General features: G+C 36.5%; 1 protein-coding gene and 1 pseudogene across 3 annotated transcripts; both read right to left on the minus strand.

The window, feature by feature from the left end:
* Positions 1-5,409: 5,409 nt before the first annotated feature.
* c11h8orf76 (chromosome 11 C8orf76 homolog) lies at positions 5,410-15,045 on the minus strand. 2 transcript variants are annotated; one of them, XR_015777868.1, is made up of 9 exons: positions 14,807-15,045; positions 13,744-13,845; positions 13,243-13,386; positions 12,605-12,655; positions 12,338-12,482; positions 12,044-12,182; positions 9,933-10,065; positions 9,568-9,796; positions 5,410-6,667 (listed from the first exon to the last, which is right to left on the minus strand). XR_015777868.1 is itself a non-coding variant. In XM_042490447.2 (8 exons), exons 1-8 carry the CDS (start codon positions 14,909-14,911, stop codon positions 9,620-9,622), a joined length of 996 nt encoding a protein of 331 aa, XP_042346381.2. In that variant the 5' UTR covers positions 14,912-15,045; the 3' UTR covers positions 9,072-9,619. The 2 variants fall into 2 exon arrangements, 1 of the variants encoding a protein (XP_042346381.2); XM_042490447.2 differs by lacking the exon at positions 5,410-6,667 and having other exon boundaries at positions 9,072-9,796.
* Positions 15,046-15,822: 777 nt separating this feature from the next.
* On the minus strand, positions 15,823-17,878 carry LOC148188206 (pentraxin fusion protein-like; annotated as a pseudogene). Its single transcript, XR_015778047.1, has 3 exons — positions 17,581-17,878; positions 17,310-17,455; positions 15,823-16,388 (listed from the first exon to the last, which is right to left on the minus strand). The product of XR_015778047.1 is annotated as a pentraxin fusion protein-like (transcript).
* Between the last annotated feature and the right edge of the window lie 126 nt (positions 17,879-18,004).

Here is an 18,004-nt window from a genome sequence, read left to right on the forward strand (position 1 = left end):
TGCTATTTTGAAGTGTTTTAAGCTTTTTTTGGGACGTCATTTTTGTCAATTTTAGTTATACTATAGCCTTGCCTTTTCGGTCATTTTTTCAACATGCATAATTGTAGTGTTTTATGCCGTTTTTGCAACATTCTATGCTATGGCGTGTTTTGGCACGCTATTTTGTGCCATTTTGAAGTGTTTTCAGCAGTTTTTGGGACATGTCATTTTCAACATTTTTTGCCATACTATAGCCTTGCCTTTTCGGTCATTTTTTCAACATGCATAATTATGGTGTTTTATGCCGTTTTTGCAACAGTCTATGCTATAGCATGTATTGGCTCGCTATTTTATGCTGTTTTGAGATGTTTTCAGCAGTTTTTGGGACATGTCATTTTTGACAATTTTAGCTATACTATAGCCTTGCCTTTTCGGTCATTTTTTCAACATGCATTATTATAATGTTATTGGCCTTTTTCTCAACAGTCTATGCTATGGCATGTCTTTGCACACTATTTTGTGCTATTTCGAGGTGTTTTCAGCTGTTTTTGGGACATGTCATTTTTGACAATTTTAGCTATACTATAGCCTTGCCTTTTCGGTCATTTTTTCAACATGCATTATTATGGTTTTTTTGGCTGTTTTTGCAACATCCTATGCTATGGCGTGTCTCTGCAAGTCATTTTATGCTGCTTTGTGATGTTTTCAGCAGTTTTTGGGACATGTCATTTTCAACATTTTTTGCCATACTATAGCCTTGCCTTTTCGGTCATTTTTTCAACATGCATAATTATAGTGTTTTTTGCCCCTCTTGTAACATTCTATGTTATGGCGTGTTTTGGCGCGCTAGTTTATGCTTTTTTAAGGTGTTTTCAGCAGTTTTTGGGACATGTCACTTTTAAGATTTTTTGTCATACTATAGCCTTGCCTTTTCGGTCATTTTTTAAAATGCATTATTATGGTGTTATTGGCCATTTTTGCAACAGTCTATGTTATGGCGTGTTTTGGCGCGCTAGTTTATGCTGTTTTGAGGTGTTTTCAGCTGTTTTTGGGACATGCCATTTTTGACAATTTTTGCCATCCTATAGCCTTGCCTTTTCGGTCATTTTTTCAACATGCATTATTATGGTGTTGTTGGCCATTTTTGCAGCAGTCTATGCTATGGCATGTCTTAGCACACTATTTTGTGCTATTTTGAGGAATTTTAAGCTTTTTTTGGGACATGTCATTTTTGACAATTTTAGTTATACTATAGCCTTGCCTTTTCGGTCATTTTTTCAACATGCATTATTATAGTGTTATTGGCCATTTTTGCAACAGTCTATGTTATGGCGTGTTTTGGTGCGCTAGTTTATGCTGTTTCAAGGTGTTTTCAGCTGTTTTTGGGACATGTCATTTTTGACGATTTTTGCCATACTATAGCCTTGCCTTTTCGGTCATTTTTTCAACATGCATTATTATGGGTTTTTTTGGCTGTTTTTGCAACATCCTATACTATGGCGTGTCTCTGCAAGTCATTTTATGTTGCTTTGTGATGTTTTCAGCAGTTTTTGGGACATGTCATTTTCAACAATTTTTGCCATACTATAGCCTTGCCTTTTCGGTCATTTTTTCAACATGCATAATTATAGTGTTTTATGCCGTTTTTGCAACAGTCTATGCTATAGCATGTATTGGCTTGCTATTTCATGCTTTTTTGAGGTGTTCTGAGCTTTTTTTTGGGACATGTCATTTTTGACAATTTTAGCGATACTATAGCCTTGCCTTTTCGGTCATTTTTTCAACATGCATTATTATAGTGTTCTTGGCCATTTTTGCAACAGTCTATGTTATGGCGTGTTTCGGTGCGCTAGTTTATGCTGTTTTAAGGTGTTTTCAGCTGTTTTTGGGACATGTCACTTTCAAGATTTTTTGTCATACTATAGCCTTGCCTTTTCGGTCATTTTTTCAACATGCATTATTATGGCTTTTTTGACTGTTTTTGCAACATCCTATGCTATGGCGTGTCTTTGTAAGTCATTTTATGCTGCTTTGTGATGTTTTCAGCAGTTTTTGGGACATGTCATTTTCAACATTTTTTGCCATACTATAGCCTTGCCTTTTCGGTCATTTTTTCAACATGCATTATTATGGTGTTATTGGCCATTTTTGCAACAGTCTATGTTATGGCGTGTTTTGGCGCGCTAGTTTATGCTGTTTTAAGGTGTTTTCAGCTGTTTTTGGGACATATCATTTTTGACAATTTTTGCCATACTATAGCCTTGCCTTTTCGGTCATTTTTTCAGCATGCATTATTATGGTTTTTTTGGCTGTTTTTGCAACATCCTATGCTATGGCGTGTCTCTGCAAGTCATTTTATGCTGCTTTGTGATGTTTTCAGCACTTTTTGGGACATGTCATTTTCAACATTTTTTGCCATACTATAGCCTTGCCTTTTCGGTCATTTTTTACAACATGCATAATTGTAGTGTTTTATGCCATTTTTGCAACAGTCTATGCTATAGCATGTATTGGCTCGCTATTTTATGCTGTTTTGAGGTGTTTCCAGATGTTTTTGGGACATGTCATTTTTTGACAATTTTAGCTATACTATAGCCTTGCCTTTTCGGTCATTTTTTCAACATGCATAATTGTAGTGTTTTATGCCGTTTTTGCAACAGTCTATGCTATAGCATGTATTGGCTTGTTATTTTATGCTGTTTTGAGGTGTTTTCAGCAGTTTTTGGGACATGTCATTTTTGACAATTTTTGCCATACTATAGCCTTGCTTTTTCGGTCATTTTTTCAACATGCATTATTATGGTGTTATTGGCCATTTTTGCAACAGTCTATGCTATGGCATGTCTTTGCACACTATTTTGTGCTATTTTGAAGTGTTTTAAGCTTTTTTTGGGACGTCATTTTTGTCAATTTTAGTTATACTATAGCCTTGCCTTTTCGGTCATTTTTTCAACATGCATAATTGTAGTGTTTTATGCCGTTTTTGCAACATTCTATGCTATGGCGTGTTTTGGCACGCTATTTTGTGCCATTTTGAAGTGTTTTCAGCAGTTTTTGGGACATGTCATTTTCAACATTGTTTGCCATACTATAGCCTTGCCTTTTCGGTCATTTTTTCAACATGCATAATTGTAGTGTTTTATGCCGTTTTTATCAACATTCTATGCTATGGCGTATTTTGGCGCGCTAGTTTATGCTGTTTTAAGGTGTTTTCAGCTGTTTTTGGGACATGTCATTTTTGACAATTTTAGCTATACTATAGCCTTGCCTTTTCGGTCATTTTTTCAACATGCATTATTATAATGTTATTGGCCTTTTTCTCAACAGTCTATGCTATGGCATGTCTTTGCACACTATTTTGTGCTATTTTGAGGAATTTTAAGCAGTTTTTGGGACATGTCATTTTTGACAATTTTAGCTATACTATAGCCTTGCCTTTTCGGTCATTTTTTCAACATGCATTATTATAGTGTTATTGGCCATTTTTGCAACAGTCTATGTTATGGCATGTTTTGGTGCGCTAGTTTATGCTGTTTTAAAGTGTTTTCAGCTGTTTTTGGGACATGTCATTTTTGACGATTTTTGCCATACTATAGCCTTGCCTTTTCGGTCATTTTTTTCAACATGCATTATTATGGTTTTTTTTGGCTGTTTTTGCAACATCCTATACTATGGCGTGTCTCTGCAAGTCATTTTATGCTGCTTTGTGATGTTTTCAGCAGTTTTTGGGACATGTCATTTTCAACATTTTTTGCCATACTATAGCCTTGCCTTTTCGGTCATTTTTTCAACATGCATTATTGTGGTGTTATTGGCCATTTTTGCAACAGTCTATGCTATGGTGTTCTTGGCACACTATTTTGTGCTATTTTGAGGTGTTTTCAGCAGTTTTTGGGACACGTCATTTTTGACAATTTTAGCTATACTATAGCCTTGCCTTTTCAGTCATTTTTTCGACATGCATTATCATGGAGTTTTTGGCTGGTTTTGCAACATCCTATGCTATGGCGTGTCTCTGCAAGTCATTTTATGCTGCTTTGTGATGTTTTCAGCAGTTTTTGGGACATGTCATTTTCAACGTTTTTTGACATACTATAGCCTTGCCTTTTCGGTAATTTCTCAACATGCATTATCATGGTTTTTGGGCCGTTTTTGCAACATTCTATGCTATGGCAATGAACGAAGGGCAAGGCTATAGAATGGCAACAAATGTCAAAAATGACATGTCCCAAAAACAGCTGAAAACACCTCAAATCAGCATAAAATAGTGTGCCAAGACATGCCATAACATAGGATGTTGCAAAAACAGCCAAAAACACCATAATAATGCATGTCCCAAAAACAGCTGAAAACACCTCAAAAAAGCACAAAAAGGCTTGCAGATTTACGCCATGCCATAGAAAGTTGCCAAAATGCCGAAAAACACCATAATAATACATGTTGTAAAAATGACTGAAACGGCAAGGCAATGGCAAAAAGTGTCAAAATATGACATGTCCCAAAAACAGCTGAAAACACCTCAAAACAGCACAAAAAGGCTTGCAGAGACACGCCATGCCATAAAAAGTTGCAAAAACGACGAAAAACACCATAATAATACATGTTGAAAAAATGACCGAAAGGCAAGGCAAAAAATGTCATAAACGACATGTCCCAAAAACAGCTGAAAACACCTCAAACAAGCATACAATAACCGAAAAGGCAAGGCTATAGTATGGCAAAAATTGTCAAAAATGACATGTCCCAAAAACGGCTTAAAACACCTTAAAACAGCATAAACTAGCGCGCCAAAACACGCCATAGCATAGGATGTTGCAAAAACAGCCAAAAACACCATAATTATGCATGTTGAAAAAATGACCGAAAAGGCAAGGCTATAGTATGGCAAAAAATTTTAAAAGTGACATGTACCAAAAACAGCTTACAACACCTCAAAACAGCACAAAATAGCACGCCAAGACATGCCATAGCATAGACTGTTGCAAGAGCGTGCAAAAACACCATGAAATGGCATGCCGAAAAAAATGAACGAAGGGCAAGGCCATAGCATGGCAAAAATTTTCAAAAATGACATGTCCCAAAAACAGCTTAAAACACCTCAAAACAGCATAAAATGACTTGCAGAGACACGCCATAGCATAGAATGTTGCTAAAACAGCCAAAAACACCATAATAGTGCATGTTGAAAAAATGACCGAAAAGGCAAGGCTATAGTATGGCAAAAAATGTTGAAAATGACATGTCCCAAAAACAGTTTTTAACACCACGAAACAGCATAAAATAGTGTGTCCAGACACGCCATAGCATAGAATGTTGCAAGAATGGCCAGCAAAAACATAATAATGCATGTTGAAAAAATGATCAAAAGGTCAAGGCTATACCATGGCAAAAAATGTCAAAATATGACCATGTCCAAAAAACAGCTAATAACTGCATAAAATAGCATGTCAGTACATGCCATAGCATGAAAGTTGCAAAAACAGCCAAAAACACCATAATATATATATTAATATAGCATGTCAAAAAAACAGCACAAAATGCCATAATAAAGTACAGTATAGTGAAAATGGTCAAAATATGACATGTCCCAAAAACAGCTGAAACCCCCATAAAACCACATAAAATAGCGTGCTGAGACATGCCATAGCACAGGATGTTGCACACACGGCCAAGAACCCCATAAAATAACATGACAGTCTAAAAAATTACTGAAAATACTTAACTATAAGATGGCGAAAAACTTCAAATTTTGACAAGTTAAAAAAATAGCTTAAATCTTGTAGAGACAAGTCAAAGTATACAACTTCAACAAAAAAACAAAACAAAATGTTATAATTTAGCATGTTGAAAAAATGGTCAGTTGGACAGCTTTGGGGCGTAAAGTAATTTCAGGACAATAATAGGAACTTCAGGAGGTGGTGGTAATAAGTACATCCTATATAAAAAAAAATGGAAGAGGGAAACTCAGATGTTTTGTATGGAGAACATTTGGTGGAAGAATCTCTGTAGATTTCCATTAGCCATGCTCAAAAGCTGCACCACAAAACCAGCTAAATGTGGCTCCCACAAAGCCAACCTCTATCACATGTTTTGGGCCTATCCAAAAGTAGATGATATTGGCAAAAGATTTATACAGACTCAGGGAGTATATTTGGGACAACAATTATATTGAAGTTATATTTACTTTTAATATCTCCAAATATTGAAACAAAAAACCTATTTGGAATGTTGAGTTTGAACAGCTGAAGTGTCAGGAGGTTTAGCTCAGTGGGTTACATGGCTGGTTGGTGTCTCATACGTGATGGTGATGAGTCAGCTTACAGGGATGACATCCAGCAGCTGTCTGTGTGGTGCTTCGCCAACAACCCGACTCATAACACCACCAAATCCAAAGAACTTATCGTAGACTTTAGGAGACACAGAGCTGATATTGCCCCCCCTTTTCATAAACGGGGACAAGGTGGAGAGAGTCTCCATCTTCAAGTTCTTGGTGGTATTAATCTCCGAGGAGCCTCTCCTGGTCAGCTAACACCTCTGCAACAGTGAAGAAGGCCCAGCATTGACTACACTTCCTGAGAGTGCTCCAGAAGAAGCAGCTGCTGGTGTTCCTCTACCGCTCCACCGTCGAGAGTGTGCCACCATACTGCATCTCTGCGTGGTACGCTGTTCGTCCGCTGACAAAAAAGCTCTGCAGAGGGTGATAAAAACAGCAGAAAAGATCACTGGCTGTTCTCTGCCTCCTCAAGAGGTCAACCTCCCATTGCCTCTGCAGAGCTAACAAAATCACCAGACTCCACCCACCCTGGTCACAACTGTTCACTCTCCTGCCCTCTGGTAGGAGATACAGGAGTCTGAAATCGCACACTAACAGACTCAAACACAGTTTCTATCCGTGGGCCATCAGGCTGGTGAATCTGAACTCCACTAGCCCACCCTTAAGTGCAATTCAGTATCGATGTGCAATGTGTGATACAGTCTATTTTTTTAACAAATATGACAAATCTGTCTAAGTGTGTCTGCTGTTCAAATATTTGATAAGTGCTTTTATTCTAAATTTGCATGTCCTCTTACTGCACCTGATCAGACGTAGCACTCATGATTTCGTTGTACATTCTATGTACAATAACAATAAAGGCATTCTGTTCTATACTATTCTATTCTTTTATTTGAGGTTGTGGGATTGAACCTTATTCGGGACAGGTGACTTTTAAAGGTTGTTGTCCAAATGTGAAAGGTAAATGGAACGTCCAAAATAGTATAAGTAACTGATGCGTGGCTCAGGGGATAAGACGGCCGGTTGGAGTCTCCAAGGTTGGCAGTTTGAACCTCACAAGGGAAGAGGTTATGCTGCAGCAAGACCCATGGCTGAAATTTAACAGATAATGCCAGAATCTGTGAGAACGATACATATACAAGACAAGGAGACAACAAACAAACTAAATAGCATACACTTCAATTAATACATGTCAGTACTCTCTAATGAACAAAGTACATTATTACATCACAGTTTCTAAATTACCTCAGATTTTACTTTGATATTTTTTTCCGATATTCCTTGATTTCACCAGACGCATCTGCCAATACTGGTTTTAACTGTTTCGGGACTGCTTCACCTGATTTATCGGCCAAAACGATATATCACTCAACTTTACATGTCTTAATTTGTTCTGCAATATCACAATCAGTGTCTAAACTGTATGTATCTACAGCCAAATTATATTTTATGGCATTACTACAATATCGGCTGATATGGTCATATGGTGTTGAAACGGAAAATTCAGTATCTGCAGTGACGGCTGTCTAAACTCGACTGATATATGAGTCAGGCCGATAATCGTCCAAGCTCTTGGCGTGGAAAATTCAGTATGAGAAGAGACGTCTGTCAAAAAGCACGACCCAAAAGGTCAGGCCAATAAATGAGCCTATATTTTCTGGGAACAAATAAATCAATATTAGTAAAGACAACTGGCATTTTTCTGTTGAAGTTTCTTGCTTCTTATTGACAAAGTTCTATATATTTTATGTTTTTTCTCACTTTATTTTACAGTGAGAGCTACAAATTTCAACCTAATGGTGGCATCATTACGATTCATCCTGTGGGGCTCATGTACTGTATGTATATTAAAAAATGCCCCCACAGTCTGTATAGAGGATACTCATGTTTCAGTTGTGATCAAAGTGATGTACTGCATGTTCCACCAGAGACAGCTCTATATACACACACACACACACACACACACACACACATCTCCATCCCCACCCCCACCCCCTGTATGCAGCTCTATATCCAAGGGTGTGGACGAGGATGAGGATAAGGGGTGTATCAACAATGTCATAGTGTAGTATGTCATCAAAAACATGATAGAATGCTATGTCGTTCAAAAACAATAAAAAATGTCATAATATAGTATGGCGTATGAAAATGATCAAAAATGTCATAGTGTTGTATTTTGTTCAAAAATCATGTCATTAAAAATCCTGAAAAACGTTGTAGTAAAGAATGTCATCAAAAAAACATTAACAAACAACGCATTGTAGCATGTCAACAAAAACTATAAAAAAAACTCATAGAATAAACTATGTTGTCTAAATCAAGATAAGACATAATCATGAAAAAATGTCATGCTGTCGAAAGTCATGAAAATCATGAAAAAAACATCATAGTATGAGTCCCCAAAAATCAAAGTATAGTTTCGTAATCAAAAACCATGAAAAAATGTTATAGCGTAGTATGTGACCAAAAATAATGAACAAAACATCACAGTAGACTAAAAAAATCATTTAAAAAAACAGCACAGAATAGTATGTCAGCAAATACCATGAAATACATCATAGTATATGTAGTATGTCATTAAAAATCACACAAAAAAACACGTTGAAAGTCATGAAAATCATGAAATAAATGTCATAGTGTGTGTCCTAAAAAATCATGAAAAACATCATATAGTTTGTCATCCAAAACAATGATAAAAAGTCATAGTATGGTATGTCAACAAACCGCCCCAAAAAATGTCAAAGCATCCTATGTCATCAAAATATTAAAAAACGTCACAGTATGGTATGTCATCCTAAACAAAGGATGGCAAAAATGATATTGTACGTCATTTTATCAAAAATAATTTTAAACATAAAACCATGTTAAGGCATACAAGAAATTTTAGGTAGAACATTCAAAGAGTTTAAAATGTCTTAATATGTTTCCTGTGTCAATGCAGAGCAGCCTTACTGTCATGAATTACATTACACACAGTATGAAGGTTAAGACACATTAATAGGTTTGTCTGATGCCTGACGATTAACAACTACATTCACTGTGCACTCCCCCCTGTGCTTGAATTAAGTGAAGAGGCAAGCATAAGCCATTCTGTTACATTAAGAGAGTTATTTATACTTTTAAATGTTGTGCTTTTTGGTATTTTTGATATTGTCAGAATTCAGATTCAGCCTTTGACCTGTATTGTGTATTTCTACATGTATGGGGATTTGTAATATTATCAATAATGCCCAACTTTTAGGAGTTGGATCTGGCTTTCAGCTCTCTCAGTCTGTTTCAGTTGCTATTTGATGGATCTATACAGTGACAGAAACCTTAGTATGTTCTTCAGTCCCTCCTTTGCTTTAAACAGGCATCACTGGAGCATCAGGATTTTGTGTCCGTCTGCGTCAGATGTTGACGGCCATCAGTCTCCAGCACCCCAGTCAGTAAGATCTTGTTCCACCAGCGCTCCCTGAAGCTCTGCACACACACACTAGCCAGACTCTCTCCGTCTTGGTAGTCCTCCCTCATCTTCTCTGGGATCAGGTCCTCTGACATCACCTAAACGATCAAACAGAAAGTGTAAGTGTGTCACTGTGGTATGACTGTCCGCTGACTTAAACTCAGCTCCAAACTAAACTTAAACTGTCAGGCCTTGACATCACATGTGTACACAAAACCATGCACGTGTCTTGACCTCAGCGAGAGCCTGCAGGGTTGTTTCTTTGGGATTCAGACTTTGCAACAGCTCATCTGTTGTCTGCAGGGCGCGTTCAGTGCGCTGCAACACAAAGGAGGACTGCTGCTGGCGGAGGATTCTCAACAGGAGTCTGAGGAAGACAGAAAAGACAAAGACACAGTCATAGTCAGAAAAATATCTGGTTTGAGCACACATTTACCTGTAGCATCTCAGATTACACTGAGATGATATTTTGCAAATTATCTGCCTGAATTTCTGATGTGTGGAACAGCTGATTAAAGTTAGCCATTTTAATTAATTAAATAAGAAAAAATAATAATTTTAATAAATTTCAATAAATTAATGTAAATTCATTTAAAATTAATTTAATTTATTTTTTCTTTGATGAGTTTACACAACATCAGGGTCAGCTGTTCTTTTAAATGACATTAAAAAAATAACAGAATTAGAAAAAATCAAACACAGATGGTGGAGCAAAATTGTGGTTTATCACAATCACTCTAGAGTAAAGCAAACAGAATTACAAAATGGTAAAAAAAAAAAAATGTAGAAAATAGCTATAGGATAGTAGGCTATGAAAATCATTAAAATATAATCAGTGAAGTATTTTATCAAAAATAATGAAAAGAGGTCATGAAAGAGCATGTCACAAAAATACTGAAAAAAGGGTCACTGCAGAGTATATCATCAACGCTACTTGAAAGAATGCCATAGTATAGTATGAAAAAAAATCATTACAAAAATCAAAGTATGTATTCAAAAACCATGAAAAAATATCATAGTATAGCATATCTTCAAAAACCCTAATTAAAATGTCAGACAGTATGTCATGAAAAGACGTCATAGTATAGGATGTCATCAAAAATCATGAATAAAGGTCATATTATCGATTGCCATCAAAATGATGAAAAAAATGTATAGTATATCACGTTATCAAAAACCATGAAAAACATCAATGTATAGTCATAGTGACGTATTTCATCACAAATCCTTAAAAAACGCCATAGTATGGCATATCATCAAAAATCATGAAAAAACCCCATAGAACAGTATATCATTAAAAATCACAAAAAAAAAAACATCATAGTACAGGATGTCATCAAAAACCATGAAAACAACCATTAAAATATAATGTCATTGAAAATCATGAAAAGATGTCATAATATTGTATGTCATTAAAAATCCTGAAAAAATGTTGTAGTATAGAATACCATCAAAAAACATTAAAAACATAGTCTAGTGTGCCATGAAAAATCATGAATTAACGTCATATTACAGTATGTCAACTAAAACTATGAAAAGAACTCATAGTATAAACTATGACGTCTAAATCAAGATAAAACATCATAATACAGCATGCCATCAAAAATCATGAAAAAATGTCATGCTGTCGAAAGTCGTGAAAACCATGAAAAAATGTGATAGATGTATAGTATGTCATTAAAAAAATCACACACAAAAAAACATCAAAGTATAGTTTGCATCAAAAACAATTTAAAACATTCATATAGAATGTCATTATAAAACCATGAATAAACATCATAGTATAGTATGCTATCAAAAATCATGACAAAATTTCAAAGTATCGTCAATGTCATGAAAAATGTCATTGTATAGTATGCCATTAAAGATCATGAAAAAAACACTTCCTGTTCCCTGGTCTAAGATTTTTGTGTTCAATTTTAAATGTTATATTGAATAGGTGATTTCAGTCCTGGTAATTAGGAAGTCAATATCAGATTAAGTAAAAGTCGAGACATATTTGAATGATTAGTTCTCAATAGTAAAGAAGCATGAAAATAAGATATAAAAAATACAAATAAAATTGTGCGTCATGCGACATAACAATGTATGATTCTAGCATGTTAAGTTTCATAAATATAAAAATATGCAACATACTACAATGTTCAACACAATATATACACCAATAGAAATAGGAAACATTAACAGTATGCGTTATATGTTTCACATACATTTGAGAGTGGTGTTGGGGAGTATAAATACTGAACATTGCAGTTGAATTACTGCACAGAGGATTGCTGATGTTTTACGTGCTGTGTGTATGTGACAGTATATGAAGCACAGAGATCAGAATCACTAAGCAGTACCTTGTCCTGATGAAACAGGTGCACGCTTTTAGCCAGACTCTGTCCTCATCCAGGTCGGTGGCCTCCTCCTCCTGTTGTTCTTCTGTGTCTCCATCATTCTGCTCTTCTGCTGATTCACACCTCTGCGGGGAACACGGTCCTAATAAAGGCAAATACAGCAGATCATACCGTGAGAACGAGTCATTTAATTTTCATCAAACAGCACCTTAAAAAAAAACAGAGCAAGACTGTTTATTCATCAAAGCCATTTTCCTGGATAACTGACTGATAAGAAAGGGATCGACTCCATCCTACCCGTAGTTGTGTTGCTCTTCAGCAGCTGCACACACGTCTGTCCCAGGCTGTACCAGTGCCAGGGGTTGAAGGGCAGGAGGCTACACAGCTGCTGCAGACACGACATCTTTGATCCCATGTCTCCAAAATGCTGGTAGATGCTGACCTTCAGTAAACAATTTACATTTTAATTAAATAAAAATGTTATTATGTTTTCAAAAAAAAGTTTTGGAACCAACAAATAAAAAAAAATGTGTGTGTGTGTGCATGTGTGTCGCTAATGCGGACCTTGAGCAGCAGGAGGCAGGTCAGATGACAGGTGTTAGAAGCTTCTTTGCCCTGGAAAAAGATCATTTACACATTACAACTGAGTTCTGGCCATTTACTCAGCCAGTGCTTTGATACTGATGTCTTACTGACATTTTAGTAACTACAAAATTTAACTTGCTTCTTCCAAAATGTTATCCATCACAGAAAAACATTTTATCAACTAAAGCTTTATTTATCTTACTATTTGATAGTAGGAAAAAGTCTTCAGGGGTGGTGCATTTATGGGAAACTAACTCCACAGTTCCAGAGAAAACAACCCACACAGACTGCAAAAACCGACCTTACTCGGTGGACTACATAGTGTGTTGTAACAAACAATGCACATCCTATAAATATTTAGTTTAAAAAAATTACTCACCTACCATACACCTCCTACACCAGAAAAAATATCTGGAACTGTGAATTATTGTTTTTGTCTTTGATATTGGCATACATGTCAAGTTCATGGCAGTAAGAGCAAACAATAAACATTCATCAAATGAACAGAATAGCAATGTGATTATTTTGGATTTTTTTTCTTTAACATCCACAGTTTTCACATTAACAGCTGACTGTTCCAGTTACTTCTGCATGAAAAAAGCTCACAGAAGAATTACCAGTAAGTGGGCAAGTTCAAGTGCCCTGTCTCTCTGTCCCAGTTTGGTGCAGCATCGGGCCATTCCCTCCAGTACATCTCTTCTGATGGTCAGGTTGTTGTCAGCGATCCACTGCAGGCAGCTGCTGTATGCATCCAAGGCTTTCTGTAAAAGTTGAAATCCTATCAGATTACAGCTGTATTTGATATTTCAACAATTTAATCTAGATTTCTTTTCTTTTTTTTTGGTGTAATGGAGCTAAATGTGTTTTCAGAAGTCTTTTCCACGTTGTCAGGAAATGTTAAAAGAATGTATTTTGGTTATGCTCTGTTGCACTGAATATGTTAATGTTCACATTTCAGGTAATGTAACCAGTCCTGTGTGTTGTTTTTGCCGCTGCAGCTCTACAGAAACGTTTAGATACTGGCCCATGACAACAGTGCTGCATAATAGCTGACTGATAAAATGTGAAAGTACGTACTTGAAATCATAGATGACTGAATAAACTGATTGCTTAATTACCTGATGGTTCCCCTGTCTCACAGCCAAGTCACCTCGAAACTTGTAGACTTTCTGCTTCTCCAAAGGATCATCTGTGTCAAGAGCTGAACTCTCACAAAACCACTGCAGAGAGGAAAAAATGAAGAAAGATGACAAGTAAAAACACTTTATGCATGACACATTTACATACACACGACCATAAAAATAATGTGAAGCAATATTAATAAAGTTTACTGAAACATATCCACCAAATGTCCCGAACGATGTCATTTAATGTAAAAAGCATGACAGTTTTTCTCCATATGTAAAGGTCATAAACTTAGGGACTGTACTTTATTTATCAGAGTAGAGGGGTAGCTGTGATATGACGTCTTTTCATATCATGACACTCTCCAGAGGTTTTTTTCCTGCATGACACTCCCTCCACCTTAAATAACCATATTGTCCAGTGTCAGTAAGTGATTAATAGTGTGACTTTGGAGAATTTTTACGAAAAAACATACTTTTCAAACCCATGTGTGTGTTTTGGAGGTTCAGAGGGTAGTTCAAATAAATAAAAAAACATGACTATTTAAAGCTGAAAGTCCCTCCCGAGCCATATCACAAAACTTAACTCCCTCGCCTGTACTAAAAACAGATTTAACCTTCATCTCCATCTCCCTTTTAATAAATGACGAACAGTCTATTAAGAAAATATATCATTTTGGAGTTTTCATCCAGTCTTAAGTTGTATGCAGAAGCCTTCTTTTAGTGTTACATGTAATTTATATTTTGGTTAATATTTAATTCATCTTATTTATAGTATTTGTCTTGGCCTGTGGTTTTTGTTTGGGTTTTCTTCTTTACTTTTGTCATGTTATATGAACTTGTAGGCATGCGCGTTAATATTAAGTGTAACGTTATGTCGTTTCCGCGCGAGTCAAATCAATCTTAGCTTGCTAGCTAGCAGCTTTCCTTATCGATAGCTTTTCCCGTCATACAGCCTCTCAGACAGCGTCACTTCATCCATGTGCAGCATGTTCTCCACACATCAGTGCGGTGTGTGAAGACACCAGTGGAGCCGGTGTGAACCGGTGCCGCTCACCTCTGGTTCACACAGTTTGGCGTTATAATGCGACAGTGCCACGGACACTCGGTCTCGCGCCTCCGCAAACATCGAGTCATCGAACGTGCTTCCAAATATCTCCATCTGGACCCGAAAAATATGATTATTTCCCCGAAATTAATCCAGATCCGAAACCACAGCTAGCTGGAGCTCGTGTACTGTTTGTTTACAGCGCAGTCCTTCACTATAAAGTCCACGACTAAAACAAGGTCCAAGATTAATGGTTCCGGCAGAAAGGTTCCGATATATGATGAGACATCAACGTCACGGGAATCAATCACCCAAATACATCTGGGCTTTTATTGAATCTGATAATGACACCCTAAAAATCAGGTCCGCAATCACCTATTGAACATAACATTTAAGATTTAACACAAAATCTTAGATCAGGTGTTAGCAAAGTCTGAGGGACATTTTAGGGAGGTGGGACTGAGAATGGCTAAGGATTTTTCTATGACACACTAATGTACTGTGACTTTTTAGATTGGACTTTTTTGATTTTTGGGACATCTTACAGGTTTTAATGACATTAATATGACTTTTTATAAATACTATACTATGACTTTTCAAATTCATTTTTTATGACATTATACTATTAATTTATTAGAACTACAACCTAGCTAAAAACAAATTTTGTGAAACGCAAGTGCGCAGTCCGCAGCCTAAAAAAGGTTACCATAGGCTTACATTAATGTGAACAAACAGTTTCCATACAAAAATGAATCAACATAATATGGATGATCTATTCAAATGTCATGAAATAATTTTCATTAAAAGAATTTCAAAGAAAAAAAACTTTTCTCAATGTTTTAACATTACTTATTACTTTTTCTCTAAAACAATGGAAAACTCTTAAAACAGCAAAAAAATATTTAGCAACCATTTCATTGTTATACTACAGTACGATAAATAAAAAATGATATATTGACAAAACTTTACACATATTGCAAACATTTACACAATGAGTGCATCTATGACCTAAGATACTAAATAAACTACTGCAGTTACTAAAAAGCATGTAGTATTTGTTTTGTAGTGATCCATGTTTACACAGGTGAAAGGGGACATGCTCTCGGCTTCTTTTGTTCCATTGTAACATCACGTGTATGTGGAAAACTGCTGCACCTGGCCTCAACCGGTCACGTGCAACACATATCAGAGGATCAGATTTTTTTTTTTAAAAAGAGCTGACAAGAACAAAACACTGATTTCCTTCAATTTGCACATATGAAGTTAAACTTGCCGTAGTCATGTTTGCTGGACCAGCGATGGTCCCCCTCTGTCTCCATGGCTCTGCTCATGTCACACTCTTCTATCTTACTCTCTGGAGCCCAGTGATCGAGTTTCACATACTGATCATCGACTCAGAACCAGAAGTCCAGGGTGCAGGTGTAGCGAAGGCCCAGCCACACAAAGGCAGTTTGGGCTTTCTCTGTCTCCAGCTCAGCCCCGGCCTGGGTCTCTTCATCAACAATGGAAGCCAGATTCATGTCTCTGTTTCTGCAGTGATACAGGGCATCTTCCCACGTCTTGCTCTCTGTGATCAGCTCAAAGGGCGACTCTAGAAATAATCAAAAGTATAAAAGTTTTTAAGTGAAAGGAAACTAAATAAGTAAAGATATGTGAGCATTTTTTAGCAGGATTAGGGTGAACATGCAATGAGGATTTTAAAACTTTTAAACAAATAGCTTCTGATAATAATTGCTTCATCCTTGAGATAAAGATGACTCTTTCAACTCCCATTCACTGCGATGGTTACTCTTCTTAAATTTCAGAATATAAACAAGGATAGACAGGATATATAGGATAGAGTATGACATGGGAAGATTTACCAGAAAATCTGACAGAACAAAAGAATGGTGCAACACAAATTTAGCTCTTATGATGTGATTTATGAAGCATGGCCTGTCAGTTTTCAGGCAGAATCCTGTGACCCTAGGACTGAAATAATTAAATATTTCAAATGATTTTGTCATCCTCTTTTATGGTGTGAAATTTGGGAGAATAGATAGTCATCATGGGTGGATTACTGAACAAGCTGACAAGCCTGGCCTTAAGTTGCAAAATGTTGATGTCAAATTAACACATACCGAGCAGACTCAAAATGAGCACAAAGAGACACAACAGTGCCTAAAAGAGAAGCAGAACAACCAAGGAGTCTGTGAGTCTTTCTCCTGGGTAGAAGAGCTGGTGGGGCTCTTTGCATATCTCTGCCCTGAAATCCGTTGTCTCATAATAGCCCATGTGCATCACATACATCAGGATGTAATTACTCACACATCAAACCTTCAGCCATGCAAATCTGTAAGCTATTAACACATTTCACTGTGATGGGTTTTTTGCTGTTTGTCATAATACTATCTGTTCTTGAATTAATTTGCATTTGTCCATATTTGACTGTAATGAATACATTTCAGTTAAGCATTAGCTTATTTCTAAGTTATAGGCTGAAAATATGTTAGAATAAGAGGACATATTGTACCTCTTTTTGTGCCGTAGATCTTCACTTCACACAGAATGAAATTCTTTCTATCTGGTGAGAACACAGTGATGTAGCGCCCCGACATCTCTGCAGTACATTTAACCTGAAACCAAATGTCCAGTGTCAAGTCTGTGATGTTTTTACATCTGGAAGAGAGTAATGAACATACAGTAAGATAACATTATGTGCAGAACCTATCTAAAACATGTGTTTGACATGTCAAAGCCTGAAACTGCAAGATAAAGCAATGCAAAGTAATATAAGGTATTACATGCGGTTGGCGGACCCGTTGTTCTCACGAGAGTTCCCAATGTAGATCTTGAACCGTTTAAAACAGCAACAGTTTAAGTTGTAGATACTGATGCAAGATATTCTGCAGAGCAGTCAATTCTGAACCAGGTGTCGTGTAGTTCCAAGATGTGAGCACATTTCATCAGATTTCCATCAACAGCTCTATCAGAAGTATATTTGACACCATCAACACTGTATTCTGATGACTGGGATGTTTTCCTCTCCAATGCTAAGTTTTGTGTTTTGCAGGGAGCTGCAGTCCAAAACAGGAAAACATAAAGAATTCACATCAAATTATTTCCCCTTATATATTTAGCATAGAAATACTATTATACTTTCTTGCATGACCTGAGAGAAATGAAACTGAGTGTCAAGAAAAATGAGTGTTTAAAAAAACAAAAAAA

This window comes from Plectropomus leopardus, chromosome 11 (genome assembly GCF_026936395.1).
Source record: "Plectropomus leopardus strain MGB_pleo_1.0 chromosome 11, ASM2693639v1, whole genome shotgun sequence".
Taxonomy (NCBI): Eukaryota; Metazoa; Chordata; class Actinopteri; order Perciformes; family Serranidae; genus Plectropomus; species Plectropomus leopardus.

Coding starts and splice junctions, on each gene's coding strand:
- c11h8orf76 (XM_042490447.2), bottom strand. CDS start 14,911: ATGGAGATATTTGGAAGCACGTTCGATGACTCGATGTTTGCGGAGGCG. Junction 13,387..13,743: donor TGAGACAGGGGAACCATCAG/GTAATTAAGCAA, acceptor CAACTTTTACAG/AAAGCCTTGGATGCATACAG. Junction 12,656..13,242: donor TTGAACTTGCCCACTTACTG/GTAATTCTTCTG, acceptor ATCTTTTTCCAG/GGCAAAGAAGCTTCTAACAC.